Source organism: Salmo salar, chromosome ssa14 (assembly GCF_905237065.1).
Source record: "Salmo salar chromosome ssa14, Ssal_v3.1, whole genome shotgun sequence".
Classification (NCBI taxonomy): Eukaryota; Metazoa; Chordata; class Actinopteri; order Salmoniformes; family Salmonidae; genus Salmo; species Salmo salar.
In genome coordinates, this window is record NC_059455.1 from 1746750 (window position 1) to 1768129 (window position 21380).

The window sequence follows — 21380 nt, forward strand, 5'->3', positions numbered from 1 at the left end:
TTTGGTCTGCTGCCAAAGAGGATCCGCCTTGGTTCCGCCACTCACACTAGGCCAAACATCTCAACCTCTCCCCCTAAAACCAAATTGAAAGCTGCTCGGAGACCAGCACTCAGGCGAGATTTGGTTTTAGGTTGCTGAGATAAGGATATACCAAGTTATTCAAGATTTGTAAATGTTTCCTTACTGGACCAGAGTGCTCTGGAGTTTGTATATGTACTTGAGTTGACCTGAGTCTTCATGATGAGTGATATGAGTTCCACACTGATGGGTCAGTAGCATGTACTGTAACACTTGGTCTAAGCATTGAGACCAATGCAGATCAGATAACATGGTGTAGTGGCATTTGTTTCAAAGAGATGTTTGTGACTTGGCCCACACAAGAGTCACTTTGGTAAGTTATACATCAATGGTCTATCTAATAACAATATGATCCGTAGGCTGGATTTCAATCTCACAGAAGATGGGGACAATAACACCATTGTCTTGGATCTGGAAGTCTACAGGTTGGTATAATTGTTTAAAACAAAACATGAACATTTCTCATGTCCAAATAGACTTACCTTATATACAGTATCCCCGTGTCAAAATGGAATTCCTTTTGTATGCAGGCATATGGACACTTCCCTGATGGATGTTGATGTTCAACCAACGTACGCCCGAGTGACTGTCAAAGGAAAGGTACTCCCTCACATGTTGGATATTGTATGTTGCAAACTCTGAGTTGTAATCAGCTAGTTAACTTCTGTTTATCATGAAGATATGTTTTTAGGAGAACGGAATTCTGCTGTCCTTTCATATTTCATTGTTGTACAGGCGTAAGGCACACTCACATGACTCGTGCAAGAACGACTTTGTGCAGGGCCAGCCATTGTATTTCAACGGAGTGAGAGCGAACCCAGCAAGCACTGTGGCTTGCATAAATCAAGTGAAAGGGCCTATAGAAAGGATTTGAGATGGGGAGACCGTTGAGAGGGATGAATGGTGAAGAGGTGAACTGGGGGATTGAACATTGGTCTCCACGAGCAATATGTGTCCTGAAGGTGGCAGCACTAATGCTAGACCGACCTGTGGCCCATCTAACATGACTATTGATACACTTTTCAAATGCCAAATTTAGGTCACAGATAAGGATTTAGTATCGTAGTTCAATTGACCTTAATACTTTCTAAAATGCTCCTTTCTTCCTCACCAATCTGTGTATGTCAAGGCTATTCCTCTTTTATTTTCTTTGCCGCTATAACATAGGCTGTTGTTCTTCAGTTGCCGTTCCACAGACTCTGTGATGCTTAGCGCATCGTCATGTCATATGTTTACATATTAGCGGGAGCACGCGGAAATATGCAGGGAAGAATTCGCACTTTTTACAAAGAGTGTTGATGGGCGCCTACGATTCCAACAGCTAGTCCTCCTACACGCTGCATTGGGTAACAGTGGGAAAGTCGCCAGGCAGACTGCAGGCAGCCGTTCCAGTGCTGCAATTACACTCTGAGTTATGGCAGCCTGGCAGTATTTTTCGCAGGCGGTGCATTTGTGAGATGCAACAGGCTTTTTCTCTCTCTCTTAGTTTTAGAAGTGTCAAAACAAGTCTGAAATCCCTCCAGTGTCATTCTGGTCTCTCGTTACCTCATGCTTGTACAACACAATCACACTAAATCACAAATGCGTGATTAGTTAATTCAGCAAAATGTAATTCATCAAAATGTTAAACATGCCACTAAAATGATGATGAAAGGAACTGCAATCAATGCGTTCAGAAGATATTGGATCTCCAAACATTTGTTAAACTACAGTCGGTAGGGTCATTCCACCCAAAAACCTTTGATTTCATCTAATTAATATTCTATCAGAAAGAGCAGATGTTTTACTTCATAATAAATGTTTTGTGCAACAATTGGTAATTGAATGCAAGCATCACAAAAAATGTGAAATTCTTAAACATTTCTAGCCTGTCTATTTATTTATGGGTAACAGGGTTGACATGTTATGCTTGACAGTTTTTCACCACAAAACACCATAAAATGTCCAAAAAGAGTAGAACCAGCTCACCTGCTTTTACTCTATGATTTGACTATTAGATGTTAAATCTTTCTTTCAAATGTAAATTTTTTTATTTTTACAATTTAATAGTTTCACCATATTAATAACGAGAGTTCAGTTCATGTAACAGGATTGACCCTAAAATGAGGGACAGATGTAAATGAATCACATTAAATAAATAGTAATCTTCAGAAATAAATTGATCAATTCAACAAAATAACTAGGGCTTTACAATGATGGTGAAACTTGGAAATATGTTGGGATTAAGTGGGTTGAAATCTTCCTAGAAGTCATAGAGGGTGCACGGACGGACGTGTCAAAATGCTGAATTTGGCACTTTATCAAGCCTTTATTCATATAAAAAATCGGATTTATTGAATTGTCCATGAAGTCTCTATATTAAAGGGCACTTTATTTAATATAACAAACAGGCTTTTAATATTCAATATTGGTGTACAATTTCTACTTAAAATATCAAAGGGACGCAAAAGGCACTCATTTCGTATGACCCAGTATCTGATAGTCTCTGTTAGAGCACTGCAAACTCTGGTGCAGTGAGGTCTTAAAGATTCTGATTGTAAACAAATGGGTCGGTTTTGGCAAATGTAAATGCCACTGAGTTATTTGAATATTGTGGTAACCGCCACCAAAACAGCCACAGTGTAACTCAGTGGCAGTTACATTTGCCACAAACTACCCTCCTTTTTAAATTTTACGTGCCTCACTGTGGGCGGAAATAGAGATTAAGTTGTGCACCTTTAAGAGGAAAGTAAGTTATGGCACCTCAGTGTGAGGTGATTTTCTGCCTATGAACTCTACGTTTTTAGAAACATCATCCATCCAACGTTAGTTAGCAAACTGCCATTTTTGCCATCCATCGGACTGACATCTAATTTCCATAAGGGGGAGTAGTGTGCCATCACAAGGAGTGAATGTTTATCTTTGTGTCTGGTCATGGTCATAATTCCTTACAGCACATTCGGAGAGGTGTAGTCAGGCAATCTCACGCAACCAGGCCAGAGTGAACTTTAAGCCTGATTAAACAGCTGTTTGGGGATCAATAAATTCCGGGACTGTAATTTTGTTTTTGTTAGATTTCTTTTAATCTTGGAGGATACAAATGAGGATGATGAAATGTTGGCAGTTTTCCTGAGTTTGGGGTTCTTGCTCTCCAGCTCAGGTGCATTTCAAGCTGTTAGCTTATTTATGAATCAATGTTTTATGCCAAGTGTTGTTGGTCTGATTGGACCCCAGGTGATTTATCCGACGATACATCACATCACGGAATGACGGAGGCCTTTAAAATCCGTTATTAAAATTAACTAATTTAAGGATTGGAGGAAATGTATCTGACGAGTCATTCGGGGTGGTTATATCAAGTCCACTTTACAGTTTGACGACCTGTTACACTCTGACAGTTACAGGGACTCTAGTTTTAAGTTTTTTTTTCTATTTGGTCTAGTTTTGGTGGAATTAGGAGTGATTGATGAATTCAAGTGTTGCACAGTGAGATATTCAGCAAACTTTTCCAACTCTTCCCGTAACTCTATCTATAAAAAGCCCCACTAATGATTAAAGTCATTTGACATACTGTAACTTTGTCGGTGTAGGAACAGGGCATTAATCTTAGTAATTAAACTTGTGAATAATTTACACCACAGATTTTTCAGCTGGTGCTGCCCGCAGAAGTGAGGCCTGACAGCTCGACAGCGAAGAGGTCCCAAATCACCGGCCACTTGGTCCTCACAATGCCAAGGGTATGTAGTCAAACCTATCCTGGTCCTCACAATGCCATGGGTATGTAGTAAAACCTATCCTGGTCCTCACAATGCCATGGGTATGTAGTAAAACCTATCCTGGTCCTCACAAAGCTAAAGGTATGTACAGTAGGGTGCTGTCTTTTGGATGGGACATTAAATGGGTGTCCTGACTCTGTGGTCACTAAAGATCCCATGTCACTCATTGTAAGAGTAGGGGTGTTAACCCCAGTGTCCTGCCTAAATCCCAATCTGGTCTTCATACCATCATGGCCACCTAATCATCCCCAGTTTACAATTGGCTCATTCCTTCCCCCTCCTCTCCCCTGTAACTATTCCCCAGATCGTTGCTGTAAATGAGAATGTGTTCTCAGTCAATTTACCTGGTAAAATAAGGGTCAAAAATAAATAAATAAATGTAGTCACACTTATCCTGGTCCTCTCAATGCCAAAGGTATGTAGTCAAACCTATCCTGTTACTCACAAAGCCAAAGGTATGTAGTCAACCTATCCTGGTCCTCACAATGCCTAAAGTATGTAGTCACCTATCCTGGTCCTCACAATGCCTAAAGTATGTAGTCACCTATCCTGGTCCTCACAATGCCTAAAGTATGTAGTCACCTATCCTGGTCCTCACAATGCCTAAAGTATGTAGTCACCTATCCTGGTCCTCACAATGCCAAAGGTATGTAGTCACCTATCCTGGTCCTCTCAATGCCTAAAGTATGTAGTCACCTATCCTGGTCCTCACAATGCCTAAAGTATGTAGTCACCTATCCTGGTCCTCACAATGCCAAAGGTATGTAGTCACCTATCCTGATCCTCACAATGCCTAAAGTATGTAGTCAAACTTATCCTGGTCCTCACAATGCCTAAAGTATGTAGTCAAACTTATCCTGGTCCTCACAATGCCTAAAGTATGTTCTGTATTCCTCGTATCAGTGCATGATACTATAATATATATAAGAGATACAGTATACCGATGACGTAATCTCTTTGGAAACAGCATGTCATTGTGTATTATTAACCCAGCATTTTAATCACTTACACCTAAAATGTGAAGTGGCATTGACCTCAATTTGAACCCAATGCATCCACATGGAGACTTTTAAATTCCTTAGGTACATTTACTTCAATTCGTGGAGACTTTTAAATCCCTTATACAGTTACTTAAATTCATGTTTGATGCATGAATATGTGCAGGAGTTAAATGAGAGTGCATATTGATACAAAGATAGATACCCTTCACTGATAGACGTGTTGTGGTTAGTTTGAAACATACACCAGCGTCCGGATACATTTTAGTGAATGAGACCGTTTTCCAACTATCATGTACAGTGCATTTGGAAAGTATTCAGACCCCTTGACTTTTTCCACAGCCTTATTCTAAAGTGGATTACATAATTGTTTTCCCCTTATAATGACAAAGCAAAAAACTGTTTTTTAGATTTTTTTGCAAATGTATTACAAATAAAAAAACAGATACCTTATTTACATACGTATTCAGACCCTTTGCTATGAGACTCGAAATTGAGCTCAGGTGCATCCCTGTTTCCATTGATCATCCTTGAGATGTTTCTACAACTTGATTTGAGTCCACCTGTGGTAAATTCAATTGATTGGACATGATTTGGAGAGGAACATACCTGTCTCTAAATAAGGTCCCAAAGTTAACAGTGCATGTCAGAACAAAAACCAAGCCATGAGGTCTAAGGAATTGTCTGTAGAGTTCCGAGACAGGATTGTGTGGAGGCAAAGATCTAGGGAAGGGTACCAAAACATTTCTGCAGCATTGAAGGTCCCCAAGAACACATTCTTAAATAGAAGAAGTTTGGAACCAACAAGACTCTTACTAGTTGAGCAATTCGGGGAGAATGGCCTTGGTCAGGGAGGTGACCAAGAACCCGATGGGCACTCTGACAGAGCTCCAGAGTTTCTCTGTGGAGATGGGAGAACCTTCATAAAGGACAACCATCTCTGCAGCACTCCACCAATCAGGCCTTTATGGTAGGGTGGAGAGACGGAAGCCACTCCCCAGTAAAATGCACATGACAGCCGCTCTTAGAGTTTGCCAAAACGCACCTAAAGGACTATCAAACCATGAGAAACAAGATTCTCTTGTCTGATAAAACCAAGATTGAACTCTTTGGCCTTGAATGCTAAGCGTCATGTCTGGAGAAAACCTAGCACCATCCCTACGGTGAAGCATGGTGGTGGCAGCATCATGCTTTAGGGATGTTTTTCAGCGGCAGGGACTGGGAGACTCGTCAGGATCGAAAGATGAACAGAGCAAAGTACTGAGAGATCCTTGATGAAAAACTGCTCCAGATCTCTCAGGAGCTCAGACTGGGTCGAAGGTCCATCTTCCAACAGGACAACGACCATAAGCACACAGCCAAGGCAACACAGGAGTGGCTTCGGGACAAGTCACTGAATGTCCTTGAGTGGCCCAACCAGAGCTCGGACTTGAACCCGATCGAACATATCTGGAGAGACCTCAAAATATCTGCGCAGCAACGCTCCACGTCCAACCTGACAGACCTTGAGAGGATATGCAGAGAAGAATGGGAGAAACTCCCCCAATACAGGTGTGCGAGGCTTGTAGCATCATTCCCAAGAAGACTCGAGGCTGTAATCGCTGCCAAAGGTGATTCAATAAAGTACTAAGTAAAGGGTCTGAATACTTATGTAAATGTGATATTTCAGTAAATTTTTTTGTTATTTGCAAGAAAACAACTGTTTTTGCTTTGTCATTATTGGGTATTGTGTGTAGATTGATGAGGGGTAAAAAACTATTTAATCCATTTTAGAATAAGGCTGTAACGTAACAAAATGTGGAAAAGGTCAAAGGGTTTGAATACTTTCCGAATGCACTGTACATCTAGCTGGTGTTTCTTTGCATCGGCAGAACAGAAGGGGTAGTGTGTGTCTTTCTTGACAACAGCTTGTCACAACACAACTGATTGGCTCAAATGCATCATCAAGGAAAGAAATTCTTCAAATTAACATTTAACAAGGCACACCTGTTAATTGAAATGCCAAGAGTGTGCAAAGCTGTCAAGGCAAAGGGTGGCTAATTTGAAAAATCTCAAATATATTTTGATTTGTTTTACACTTTTTTGGTTACTATATGATTCCATGTGTGTTATTTCATTGTAACGGGCGTCGTAAGGATTAGACCAAGGTGCAGCGGGAACGTGTATACTCATCTTCTTTATTAATATTGAAAGAAGGAAAAAGCAAAATAAACACGTATACAAAACAACAAACGACACTAAACAGTCCTGTCAGGTGCACAGACACAAAACAGGAGACAACTACCCACAAATCTCATAGAAAAAACACCCCTCTTAAATAAGACCTTCAATTAGAAGCAACGAGGAGCAGCTGCTTCCAATTGAAGGTCAACCCCATTAACTAAACATAGACATAGAAAGACTAGAACTGACATAGAAATAAACTAACAAGAACATAGCCCAAAAACCCCAGAACACTCTAAACAAACACCCTCTTACATAATAACATAACCCAACAAACCCCGAACCACATAAAACAAACACCCCCTGCCACGTCCTGACCAAACTACAATAACAAATAACCCCTTTACTGGTCAAAACGTGACATTCATAGTGTTGATGTCTTCACTATTATTCTACAATGTAGAAAATAATAAAAAATAAAGAAAAACCCTTGAATGAGTAGGTGTGTCCAAACTTTTAACTGGTGCTGTCCATATTCCAACCAGAAGCCATGTATTACAGGCAACATCCGCGCTGAGCTTAAGGCTAGAACTGCCACTTTCAAGGAGTGGACACTAATCCGGAAGTTTATAAGAAATCCTGACACAAATCATTGTCGCCATTTTTTCAGATTTTAGACTGTGGCGATATAATTTATGATTGCAGCTGCCATTGTATTGAAGCCACAGGATGCTGTATATCATATTGCATTATGCTTCATTACGGGTGATGGGTTCAGCACACATCACTGTACTCTGTATGATTAAGTAGACTGTCCCTCTTTGAAGTCTCGCAGATCGATGCATTGCATTCTTTTTGTCTAAAGCCCTCTTGTGTAAACTACCAACGTACCTCACTTCTCTGGTAGCAATCAGACACAATCTCAGTTAAATCTAGAGATCCTTTTGATCTCGACAGAGTTGGGTAAATCTGCCTTTAGCTGTTTTGCACTTTGCTTGTGGAATTGTCCACAGAATTCAGTGAAATTGAATGAATTGGTGCATCTGAAGCAGTTCAGACAGCTATATGAGGACCTTTTTAAGGAAGATAAAAAAATTTAAAAAATGATTCTATGATTGATCTTATGTTTTTTTACCCCTTTTTCTCCCCAATTTCGTGATATCCAATTGGTAGTTACAGTCTTGTCCCATCACTGCAACTCCCGGACGGACTCGGCAGTGCCTTAGACCGCTGTGCCACTCGGGAGGCCAGATAGAGCCTAATATAAGTTAATATATCACCTTAAGAGAACATGCATTGTAAATAGACTTAAGGTCTTTGAAAAGCACTGACCTTTTTCAGTAAAAACAACTTGTACTGCAGTGTTGAGGTTAGGATCTTGATTAAAGGGAGTTACATCCAAATAAAGAAGGGCAGGTGTTGCTGTTGAGCATCTCTCCCTGTTTCTATAAATGCCATATAGTTAACTTATACAAAGCTATACAAAGCTAGAGGAAAGATCACAATGTAGTCTTTCACCAGTATCAATGGAATTAGCAAAGGATCTTCTGCAAATAAGTGTATCCCAAAGATCATCTTTAGCACTAAAATAATTTTAAGTCCATTGGTAAGCAATGGCCTTAATGCTGAAGAGGGTCTTAATGTTTTTGGGAAACTCTGCCCTTATTTGCAGAAGTCAACCATGAATTCTGCATCTATGATATGTTCTGATGGAAATACATATTTTTGTAGGCTCAGGGTGAAATCAAAATGACAACACCTCGTCCTCCCAAAGTTTCTCAAAGCAGCCACACACCTGAAGAGAAGACAAGGTAATCACTCCCATTTATTTAGATGATCCTCCTTTGTTTTAATGTCAGATGTTACCCTTTAAAGGTGACATTATACCAGGTTAATTAATAAGTACCATTGTACAAACTTGTAACAGTGTACACTATGGTCCTGTGTAGCTCAGTTGGTAGAGCATAGGGCTTGCCACCTGCTACTGGTAGGTTGCTTTGTATAAAAGTGTCTGTTGAATGGCATATGTATTAAAACAATTTTCTGATTAGTAAGTGTAGGTGGCTTTTTGTGTAAATACTGTATGCAAAGTGAGAGCAAAAACTCCCATAAAGGGATGAATTTACAGAGTTAATCCATTGGATGTGAAGTCGCTGACCTTGCCAAAGCATTGACTCAAATGCCCACTACTCTGGTATAGAATAAGCACCAAACAATGCATCCAGCAACGCTATGCTAAAAGTAAGCATACTTTTCATGACTACTGTCTTCACCCCGCATTTAGAATGCACACATCTGCTAGTGTTATGGCTCTCAATCTTCCACATTGACTGTCCTAAATGGCACCCTATTCCCTTTATGGTGCACTACTTTTGACCAGAGCCCATTGGATTCTGGTCCAAAGTAGATATATAAGGAATAAGGTGCCATAATCCCCCTTGTTGATGCCAGCTAGCTGTATATTAAACACCCACAATGCTTCGCCTGAGCCACTGTTAAGATGAAAGTTGGGTTACGTTCCAAATGGCACCATATTCCCTATGTAGTGCAGTACTTTTTAACAGAGCCCTGGGCTCCATATTAATGAGTGCATTTCCTACAGGCACAGGTTACCTTGACATAAGGGTAGGCGTTATGCTTTATACACTTTATACAGAGTGGTTCGAAATTGCCCCTAAGCTCTGGTCCAAGGCCAGTTTTATTTCTCAACTCCAAAAGGGTTGAAGTTTGGATACGGGTTCGGAAAACTGACACAGGAGCTGTCCAGACCTGGGTACAAATACTATTTGAAATGTTTGGGTGGTGTTTGCACTTCTTGGACTTTTCTAATGGTTCCATTGTAACAGATAAGCTACATCAGAGTAGCAAAAGTCTTTGAAATGATTTAAGATAGTATTTGAACCCAGCACGGTTCCAGCGACTATGATGAATGCTTATCCAGGCCAGTGCAGTACAGCTTGGCTTTGCAGGGACCTGTAGTGTGAAATTCAAGTTTTTTTTTACAGTGAAATGCCTTTCTTGCAAGCTCTTATCCCAACAATGCAGTAATCAATAATTGAATACAATTTTTTTTTAAGGTAGAACAAAAAAACGAGAAATTAAAATAAGAAATGAGAAGAACACGAGAGAGTAAATAAGCATACTATATACAGGGTCAGTCAGTTCCAGTAGCATATTTACAATGTGCAGGGATGCTGGAGGGATAGAAGTAGATATGTATAGGGGTAAGGTGACTAGTCATCAGGATATATGATAAACAGAGTAGCAGCAGCGTATATGATGATTGTATGTAAGTGGGTGTGTGTAAAGTCAGTATATAAATGTATGTGCATATTATGTGCGTATCAGCAAATTATGAAGTGAGTGTTTGTGTGTGTGTTGGAGTGTCTGTGTGTGTGTGAGTGTGTAGGCCCCTGTGACAGTGCAAAAATAAAATACAAAGGTCAACTCAGATAGTTTGTGTAGCCATTTTGTTAGCTATTTATCAGTCTTATGGCTTGGGGATAGAAGCTGTTCAGGACCCTGTTGGTGTCAGACTTGATGCACCAGTTCCGCTTGTCGTGCGGAAGTAGAGAGAACAGTCTATGGCTTGGGTGGCTGGAGTCTTTAACGATTTTCCTGGCCTTCCTTTCACACCGCCTAGTATAGAGGTCCTGGATGGCAGGGACCTCGGCCCCAGTGATGTACTGGGCTGTCCGTACCAGCCTCTGTAGCGCCATATGATTGAGGGCGGTTCTACTGCCATACCAAGGAGTGATGCAGCCAGTTAAGATGCTCTCAATGGTACAGCTGTATAACTTTTTGAGGATTTCAGGGCCCATACCAAACCTTTTTAACCTCCTACTAATGTTACTGTCCCCACTACAACAACAAAAAATACTTAAATACATGTAATATATTGCCGACCAATGGCTTTAAAGCCTCACAATGGCCAATACATAGCATCAACAATTCAGGGTTTATATACATAATTGGTTGAAACCAAAAACGTCAAGTGTCCTTGGCTGATCTCCAGTCGATGACTAGTTTGGCTTCCTCACCTTGCGCTTGAGGTATGCTGCCTCTTTAACTGGCTAACTGCCACATTTCCATTTTACAACTGGTTCCCCAGTCCTTGTCCTTCAGCTGGTCCCATCAGAAGCCACGGGAGTGCGGGCTAATTCTATGCGTTTAAATTTGCATTTTGTTGAATGTGTAAGTGACTTAGGCACTAACATTACAGGGTGATAGGTGAATGAGCGCTGTTTGGCACTGAGTTATTGCCCCATTTGGACCTGATTAGATCTGACATTTGACCCACACTGAGGTTGTGGCAGCAAAGGAGGCAGTCAGCGCGAGAAGAACTGAGGGCCATGATTGTGTTGCAATAGCTTTGGTATCACTAAGCAGGGCAAGGCAAGATTTTAATTCACATTAAAGGTAATTGTTAGCAATGGAAAAGGTAGGTATGTGGGGATGTTACAGCAGTTTCCATCAAAACAAGTTTGATTGTGTAAGAATTTAGAGAAAAATGTCTACCCAAAAATACATACTTTCAATTTAGCACTCACTGTAGTTGTTTAACCATGTCACTGCAGTCAATTACATTAATTATGATTGTTTTATTTAACCAAGAAAATACCCTTGATGTTAGAAACCTCTTTTTCAAGGGGGACCTGGAAAGATGTCAGCAAAAAGTACTCAGCGTGTACACGTAACACAAGAACACAATGACATTTTCTTCTATTACAGCTTTAAACTAAGACAGCGACACCCTATCCTCCAGTTTGAAGTATTTTTTGAAGTTCGTTCCAAGACCCAGGAGCATTGTAGGAGAAGGATTATTTCCCCATTTTAGTCCTTGCCCTAGGAACTGTGAATGAGAGCACTGACTGAGAGCGGAGGGTGTAGGATTGTGATGTTGTTGCATTAGTTGGGAGCAAAGATATGTTGGGAGTAATCCAAGCACGGCCTTGTAGTCAAATATGTACCCGTGCTTAAAGGGTAGGAAGCATGAGTTTTTACTCACCAAAGTAACAACACAGTGTGGTAAAAAATGTTGTATTTGTAGTCACGGTCTGGTTACCTATTACTACAAACATCAAATAAAATGTTATTGGTCACATACACATATTTCCCAGATGTTATTGCGGGTGTAGCGAAATGCTTGTGTTCCTAGCTCCAACAGTGCAGTAGTATATAACAATTCACAACAATACACACAAATCTAAAAGTAAAAGAATGGAATTAAGAAATATATAAATATTAGATTGAGCAATGTCGGAGTGGCATTGACTAAAATACAGTAGAATAGAATACAGTATATACATATGAGATGAGTAAAGCAGTATGTAAACATTATTAAAGTGACTAGTGTTCCATTATTAAAGTTGCCCGTGATTCCAAGTCTATGTTTATAGGGCAGCAGCCTCTAAGGTGCAGGGTTGCGTAACCGGGTGGAAGCCGCCTAGTGATGGCAATTTAACAGTCTGATGGCCTTGAGATACAGTAGAAGCTGTTTTTCAGTCTCTCGGTCCCAGCTTTGATGCACCTTTACTGACATTGCCTTCTGGAAGATAGTGAGGTGAACAGGCCGTGGCTCGGGTGGTTGATGTCCTTGATGATCTTTTTGGCCTTCCTGTGACATCGGGTGCTGTAGGTGTCCTGGAGGGCAGGTAGTTTGCCTCCGGTGATGCGTTGGGCAGACCAGTCTGATGGCCGGTGCAGTTGCCATACCAGGCGGTGATACAGCCCTACAGGATGCTCTCAATTGTGCATCTGTAAAAGTTTGTGAGGGTTTTAGGGGCCAAGGCAAATTTCTTCAGCCTCCTGAGATTGAAGAGGCGCTGTGTGGGTGGACCGTTTCAGATCGTCAGTGATGTGTACGCCGAGGAACTTCAAGCTTTTCACCTTCTCCACTGCGGTCCCGTCGATGTGGATAGGGGCGTGCTCCCTCTGATGTTTCCTGAAGTCCACAATCAGCTCCTTTCTTTTGTTGACGTTGAGTGAGAGATTATTTTCCTGGCACCACTTTACCATGGCCCTCACCTCCTCCTTGTAGGCTGTCTCATCATTGTTGGTAATCAGGCCTACTACTGTTGTGTCGTCTGCAAAATTGATGATTGAGTTGGAGGCGTGCGTGGCTAGGCAGTCATGGTTGAACAGGGAGTACAGGAGGGGGCTGAGCACGCACCCTTGTGGGGCCCCTTTTTTGAGGATCAGCGAAGTGGAGGTGTTGTTTCCTACCTTCACCACCTGGGGGCGGACCATCAGGAAGTCCAGGACCCAGTTGCACTGGGCGGGGTTAAGACCCAGGGCCCGAGCTTAATGATGAGCTTGGAGGGTACTATGGTGTTGAATGCTGAGCTATAGTCAATGAACAGCATTCTTACATAGGTATTCCTCTTGTCCAGGTGGGATAGGGCAGTGTGCAGTGCGATGGCGATTGCATCGTCTGTGGATCTATTGGGGCGGTAAGCAAATTGATGTGGGTGTCAGGTAAGGTGGAGGTGCTAGATCCTTATCTAGCCTCTCAAAGCACTTCATGATGACAGAAGTGCTACGGGGCGATAGTCATTTAGTTTAGTTACCTTTGCTTTCTTGGGTACAGGAACAATGGTAGACATCTTGAAGCAAGTGGGGACAGCAGACTGGGATAGGGAGAGATTGAATATGTTCGTAAACACTCCAGCCAGCTGGTCTGCGCATGCTCTCAGGACGCGGCAAGGGATGACGTCTGGATCGGCAGCCATGCGAGTGCTAACACACTTAAATGTCTTACTCACGTCGGCCACAGGGAAGGAGAGCCCACAGTCCTTGGTCGCGGGCCGCGTCGGTGGCACTGTGCTATCCTCAAAACGGGCGAAGAAGGTGTTTAGCTTGTCCGGAAGCAACACGTCGGTTTCCGACGTGGCTGGCTTTCCTTTTGTAATCCGTGATTGTCTGTAGACCCTGCCACATATAGTACCGGTCAAAAGTTTTAAAACACCTACTCATTCAAGGGTTTTTCTTAATTTGTACTATTTTCTACATTGTAGAATAACAGTGAAGACATCAAAACTTTGAAATAACACATATGGAATCATGTAGTAACCAAAAAAGTGTTAAACAAATCAAAAAGTATTTTATATTTGAGATTCTTCAAATAGCCACACTTTGCCTTGATGAGAGCTTTGCACACTCTTGGCATTCTCTCAACCAGCTTCATGAGGTAGTCACCTGGAATGCATTTCAAGTAACAGGTGTGCCTTAAGTGTTTGAGCCAATCGGTTATGTTGTGACAAGGTTGGGGGGGGGTATACAGAAGATAGCCTATTTGGTAAAAGACCAAGTCCATATTATGGCAAGAGAAACAACAGTCCATCATTACTTTAAGACCTGAAGGTCAGTCAATATGGAACATTTCAAGAACTTTGAACGTTTCTTCAAGTGCAGTCGCAGAAACCATCAAGCGCTATGATGAAACTGGCTCCCATGAGGACCGCCACAGGCATGGAAGACCCAGAGTTACCTCTGCTATGGGGGATAAGTTCATTAGAGTTACCAGCTTCAGAAATTGCAGCCCAAATAAATGCTTCACATAGTTCAAGTAACAGACACATCTCAACATCAACTGTTCAGAGGAGACTGTTTAGTCAGGTCTTCATGGTCGAATTGCTGCAAAGAAACCACTACTAAAGGACACCAATAAGAAGAAGAGACTTGCTTGGGCCAAGAAACACAAGCAATGGACATCGGTGTAAATTTGTCCTTTGGTCTGGAGTCCAAATTTAACATTTTTGGTTCCAACCGCCGTGTCTTTGTGAGATGCGGTGTGGGTGAACGGATGATCTCCGCATGTGTATTTCCCACCGTAAAGAATGGAGGAAGAAGTGTTGGGGTGCTTTGCTGGTGACACTGTCTGTGATTTATTTAGAATTCCAAGGCACACTTAACCAGCACGGCTACCACAGCATTCTGCAGCGATACACCATCCCATCTGGTTTGCGCTTAGTGGGACTACCATTTATTTTTCAACAGGACAATGACCCAACACAGCTCCAGGCTGTGTAAGGGGTATTTGACCAAGAAGGAGTGTGATGCAGTTCTGCATCAGATGACCTGGCCTCCACAATAACCCGACCTCAACCCAATTGAGATGGTTTGGGATGAGTCGGACCGCAGAGTGAAGGAAAAGCAGCCAACAAGTGCTCAGCATATGTGGGAACTCCTTCAAGACTGTTGGAAAAGCATTCCAGGTGAAGCTGGTTGAGAGAATGCCAAGAGTGTGCAAAGCTGTCATCAAGGCAAAGGGTGGCTGTTTGAAGAGTCTCAAATGGAAAATATACTTTGATTTGTTTAACACTTTTTGGTTACTACGTGATTCTATGTGTTATGTCATAGTTTTTATGTATTCACTATTATTCTACAAAGTAGAACATAGTAAAAAATAAAGAAAAACCCTTGAATGAGTAGGTGTTCTAAAACTTTTGACCGGTAATGTTATGTCTCTTGTCTGAGCCGTTGAAATGTGACTCCACTTTTTCTGTTTTGACATTTTTCCTGTTTGATAATCAGATTATTCTTGATTTAATCTTTCCTTTACATATACTAAATAAATGTGTGAAATGTGTTTTGATTTAGAATGCACCATTATCATGCACCTGTCTCAACAGGGGCAGGGGAATAAAATACATGTCGTGTATGCACCTAAATATCAAATGGAGGAGGCTTTTCCCTTGGTTCATTTTCATGCCAGCCAGGTAGGCTATACTCTTGTTGTAAAGAGAAGCAATGTGCTTAATATTAGGAAAGTTGAGAAATAAATAATGTAGGCCTAGCCTATAGAAAGCTGATGGGAACCTCTTCTTTTTAATAGAGGCCATCACTCTGTTTTCTCACGCAATTACATAGCCGATAGAAATGTTGCACAACATGAGCTCATATGAAGTGTTTGATTAGATATTCCATCACATTTACATTGATGTCAGAGTGATTAGAGGGACAATAGAATGCTGAGTACCAGGCAGTTAGTTTGGTAGGCTGCTAATGACCGTCAGCAGCATCAGAGCTTGGAAAATCCTAATTGACTGCCATCATGACTCGTGACCACAGGTGTGTCGGTAATATGGTCACCACAACAGCCCTAACCGCAGTAAAATTCCGCAAGACCGTTGACTCACAAGTAATATTCTCTTATGCACTGGACATGCGTTGGTATCACCCAACTCGCTAATGATCGTCAGGTCGCTAATGGCCTGGTTTTCAGGGCTCTATTGTCCTTCTAACCACTCTGACATCAATGCAAATGCAATCAAAAATTATAATCAAAACAGTATGTGCTTTTAAAACTCACCTCGCTGTGATTGATCAGTTTGAAGAAAGAAGTTAAACAACAGGTTGAAACTGACTGGAAAACATGTATTTTCAAAGCCTGACGCAATGAAATGGACAGTGCTTTCTAAGGTGATGATTAATTTAAAACATGCATGCATATTAGAGCTTATGAATATGCATAGTCCTACTGTATATATGAGCCCAAGACAAGAAAAAAATAATTTATTTAAAATAATGATTGTGTCATTATACAATACATAGCCTACTGCATTTTATGCATGGCAGAATAATATAAAACAGTTAAATATATGATTTAAGATAATTGGTATAGCCTACAGTATACTCCAAAATGAAACAATTTATAGTAATCATTTACATTACATTTTAGTCATTTAGCAGACGCTCTTATCCAGAGCGACTTACAGTAGTGAATGCATACATTTCATTTCATACATTTTTTTCTGTGTGGCCCCCCGTGGGGATCGAACCCACAACCCTGGCGTTGCAAACACCATGCTCTACCGCCTTTGAGTGTGGACTGTATTATTATGCATACTAGATGGATGGGTTACCTTATGCTACTTTCCAAACATTCTATACATGAGTATGGAGAGAAGATATAGGCCTAGGCGATGTTGTTGGTTCAATGATTGTGCAGGGCGGCTTACAGAGGTAGTCTACAATTACTGTGAATTTGTTTTGGATTTTGAATAGCCTAGTAATAGGGAATTTTTATATTTTCATAATTAATAAGCTGACACATTGCCTTTAGCTACAGTATCTCACCACTGTGCGTTTCCATCTCCTACCCTCTCTCCTTCATTCCTTTCTCGAGCTCACAGAGTGCGGGGCTGTCAACAGTTTCATTAAATATGTTTTCGTTGTGGAAACATGTTACTGTCAATGTTCCTGAACAGATTTGACTTGGTTTCTCAAATTAAGCACTGGGTAGCTTCAGGAATAGGATTGGAGAGCCCATGGCATACAGAGTTTGTGTGGAATATCACCTGTCGCGCAGCAAGTAGCTGCATGCTCTTTAAACAGCGTTGATGTGTGGGGTGAAATAACTGGAGTAGCCTACTTAGTGAAAAACAAACAAGCGGGTAAGTGTCCTCCATTCGCTTGCTATTCGAGTGCATACAGATTGCATATTATTTTTTCCCCTGCCCCTGTTCCTGCCCATTTGATAATGTGCCATTCTAAATCGAAACAAATTGTACATATTAGTACAGACGAGATTAAATTGAGAATAGTCTGATGGGTGAAAATATGATCACTTGATGGGTGAACAGAGTGTGCACCATGAGGCAAGGAACAGATCGCAAGCTTTTTTTGAAATCTTTTCAAATCAATAGCCTATAGTCGCATCATGCAGCCCATACTGTATGTTTTGATTTCTAAGGTTTGTATCACAACTAAAGTTGCCAAATAACTCTATAGTACCTGTTTAAAATTATCACTTTTACGCTCAGCATAGCCACCTCATATGCGCCCTTGCTCCAGAATGGAAAAAATATCCTTTCTATTTGATTTAGCCAAGTTCAATTATATTCTTCTTACTATAAAATCATATAATATAAAATAATGGCACAGGTCTTATAAACATATTGTGTCTGTTAAATGAACAAACCTACAGCCTAATGGCACGGAGCATCGCCAGATAACATACAGTAGGCCAACTCATATTCTGTTCTTCTGAAATACATTTTCTTTATATGTTGCTTGTATGCATGGAGGCCTGGAGATGCTAAATGTGTTTGTTAATTAACGTTCAGTTCCTGTGAGACCGGCAGTCTTTTGCATGACAATAACCCATAACCAGCTGACCCAATTTTATGACCACCAGAGCCATATCCACAATGCACTATTTCTCAACGACATATGCTACCTAGCTCGTTCCAACCGACTAACATTCGCTAGTAGCCATGCTAGCATGTCATTACATTCCAAACCAAGTGTGGGCACTGGTGAGCTAATATGTACATCCACGAATGAGAAACCATATACAGTGGGGGAAAAAAGTATTTGATCCCCTGCTGATTTTGTACGTTTGCCCACTGACAAAGAAAGGATCAGTCTATAATTTTAATGGTAGGTTTATTTGAACAGTGAGAGACAGAATAACAACAAAAATATCCAGAAAAATGTGTCAGAAATGTTATAAATTGAATTGCATTATAATGAGGGAAATAAGTATTTGACCCCCTCTCAATCAAAAAGATTTCTGGCTCCCAGGTGTCTTTTATACAGGTAACGAGCTGAGATTGGGAGTGCTCCTAACCACAGCTTGTTACCTGTAAAAAAGACACCTGTCCACAGAAGCAATCAATCAATCAGATTCCAAACTCTCCACCATGGACAAGACCAAAGAGCTCTCCAAGGGTGTCAGGGACAAGATTGTAGACCTACACAAGGCTGGAATGGGCTACAAGACCATCGCCAAGCAGCTTGGTGAGAAGGTGACAACAGTTGGTGCGATTATTCGCAAATGGAAGAAACACAAAAGAACTGTCAATATCCCTCGGCCTGGGGCTCCATGCAAGATCTCACCTCGTGGAGTTGCAATGATCATGAGAACGGTGAGGAATCAGCCCAGAACTACACGGGAGGATCTTGTCAATGATCTCAAGGCAGCTGGGACCATAGTCACCAAGAAAACAATTGGTAACACACTACGCCGTGAAGGACTGAAATCCTGCTGTCACGTCTGATTTGGACTGGCGTAGAGGCAGAATCAGATGCAGGAGACAGAGGTGCTGGAGGTGAGTGTCTTTTAATAAAACGGACACACACAAACGCCGAAAAGCACAGGGCGCTATACAAAGTTCGCCTGGGAGAAACACTTTCCCATAAAACAAAAAATATATATTCCACGGCACAAAAGGCAAGGAGCGCAGCCCGGTAAATCCTTCGACAAAACTGTCGGTAAACACAACGTGGACAATAAACAATCCTGCACAAAATCCCAACTGAAAACACACATTAAATGAGCCCCCACTAATGACATACACAAAACAGGTGCGGAACAGACAGACAAAACTAAAAGACACAGAAACAACGATCGGTGGCAGCTAATAGGCCGGCGACGACGACCGCCGAACGCCGCCCGACCGAGGAGGGGCGCCACTTTCGTTGGATCCTGTGACACCTGCAGCGCCCGCAAGGTCCCCCTGCTCAAGAATACATATACATGCCCGTCTGAAGTTTGCCAATGAACATCTGAATGACTCAGAGGACAACTGGTGAAAGTGTTGTGGTCAGATGAAACCAAAATGGAGCTCTTTGACATCAACTCAACTCGCCGTGTTTGGAGGAGGTTGGAATGCTGCCTATGACCCCAAGAACACCATCTCCACCGTCAAACATGGAGGTGGAAACATTATGCTTTGGGGGTGTTTTTCTGCTAAGGGGACAGGACAACTTCACCGCATCAAAGGGACGATGGACGGGGCCATGTACCGTGAAATCTTGGGTGAGAACCTCCCTCCCTCAGCCAGGGCATTGAAAATGGGTCGTAGATGGGTATTCCAGCATGACAATGACCCAAAACACACGGCCAAGGCAACAAAGGAGTGGCTCAAGAAGAAGCACATTAAGGTCCTGGAGTGGCCTAGCCAGTCTCCAGACCTTAATCCCATAGAAAATCTGTGGAGGGAGCTGAAGGTTCGAGTTGCCAAACGTCAGCCTCGAAACCTTAATGACTTGGAGAAGATCTGCAAAGAGGAGTGGGACAAAATCCCTCCTGAGATGTGTGCAAATCTGGTGGCCAACTACAAGAAACGTCTGACCTCTGTGATTGCCAACCAGGGTTTTGCCACCAAGTACTAAGTCATGTTTTGCAGAGGGGTCAAATACTTATTTCCCTCATTAAAATGCAAATCATTTTATAACATTTTTGACATGCGTTTTTCTGGATTTTTTTGTTGTTATTCTGTCTCTCACTGTTCAAATAAACCTACTATTAAAATTATAGACGGATAATTTCTTTATAAGTGGGCAAACGTACAAAATCAGCAGGGGATCAAATACTTTTTTCCCCCACTGTAAATTCATGCAAAAAGCTTTGTGTGTTTGTTAGTGGTAGTCGAGCGAGTGAGTGAATGTTATCGTAGTTTTCAGTCGTTCGTCGCTAGTGCAGTAATACCCACACAGTGCAGTAATACCCACAAGGACAGGGTTATGACTCATTTGTGGCCCAAAAACAAGACTCTAGCTTTGAAGTGGGACCGTTTTTTTTCCTGTATGCAGTGCTTATTCCAGCCCAGAAGATTTCAATGGATTAGTATAACAAGTGGAAGGCAGGATTCGGAATGAGACTGACTGAAACCAGGTGCTGTGTCGAGCGTGAATGTCAAGCCTGCAACCTTTATTTCCTACCAACCTGCTGGTAGATCACAAGTGTCAGCAGTGTTGGAGATAAACCGGGTAAATTCAATGTGGATTTACCTCACTATATCGGTATTGGATTATCTGACTCTCCCTCGGCCGGTGAATTGATCTCTCCCTCTAAAGGCTCTTCTTTGACTTTGGTAGCTAACTCAGCCGTCAATCAGTTAGTCTCTGCTCTCTCTACTTTATACACTACATGCTTCGCTTTTTAGCACGGGGCATTATCATTTTGAAACAGGAAAAGTCCTTCCCCAAACTATTGCCACGAAGTTGGATGCACAGAATCTTCTAGAATGTCATTGTATGCTGTAGCGTTAAGATTTCTCTTCACTGGAACTAAGGGGCCTAGCCCGAACCATGAAAAACAGCCCCAGACCATTATTCATCCTCCACCAAACTTTACAGTTGGCACTATGCATTCAGGCAGGTAGCGTTTTCCTCGGCAGTGAGTGTTGCAAGCAACGTTAGCAGGCTAGTTGGCCAGCAACCTTGCAAGCTGATTTGTAACAATAAGTTCATGAAGTATTTGCTTGTAAGTTGGCTGAATATTGTATTGAAACCAGTAGTCATGAGTTCAAACGATTTGGTTTAATTTGAAGTTATACATTTTAAGTTATTTCTGTTGGAGTTTACATTATAGGGAATAGGCTGGCTTGCTAGGTCCTCCATATTACGTCACACCCCACAAATGTTTTTCCGGCAT

General features: G+C 41.6%; 1 protein-coding gene across 3 annotated transcripts in view; it reads left to right on the forward strand.

Moving 5' to 3' along the window:
* The window catches only part of dnaaf11 (dynein axonemal assembly factor 11), a 101478-nt gene that overhangs the window by 35251 nt on the left and 44847 nt on the right, over positions 1 to 21380 (forward strand). For 2 of the 3 annotated variants that reach the window (XM_014139094.2, XM_014139095.2), the window contains exons 8-11: positions 438 to 503; positions 609 to 678; positions 3699 to 3794; positions 8726 to 8805. In XM_014139094.2, coding sequence (XP_013994569.2) covers positions 438 to 503; positions 609 to 678; positions 3699 to 3794; positions 8726 to 8805 — 312 coding nt within the window. The remainder of the gene's footprint in view (positions 1 to 437; positions 504 to 608; positions 679 to 3698; positions 3795 to 8725; positions 8806 to 21380) is intronic. The other variant, XM_014139098.2, reaches the window with a different exon arrangement.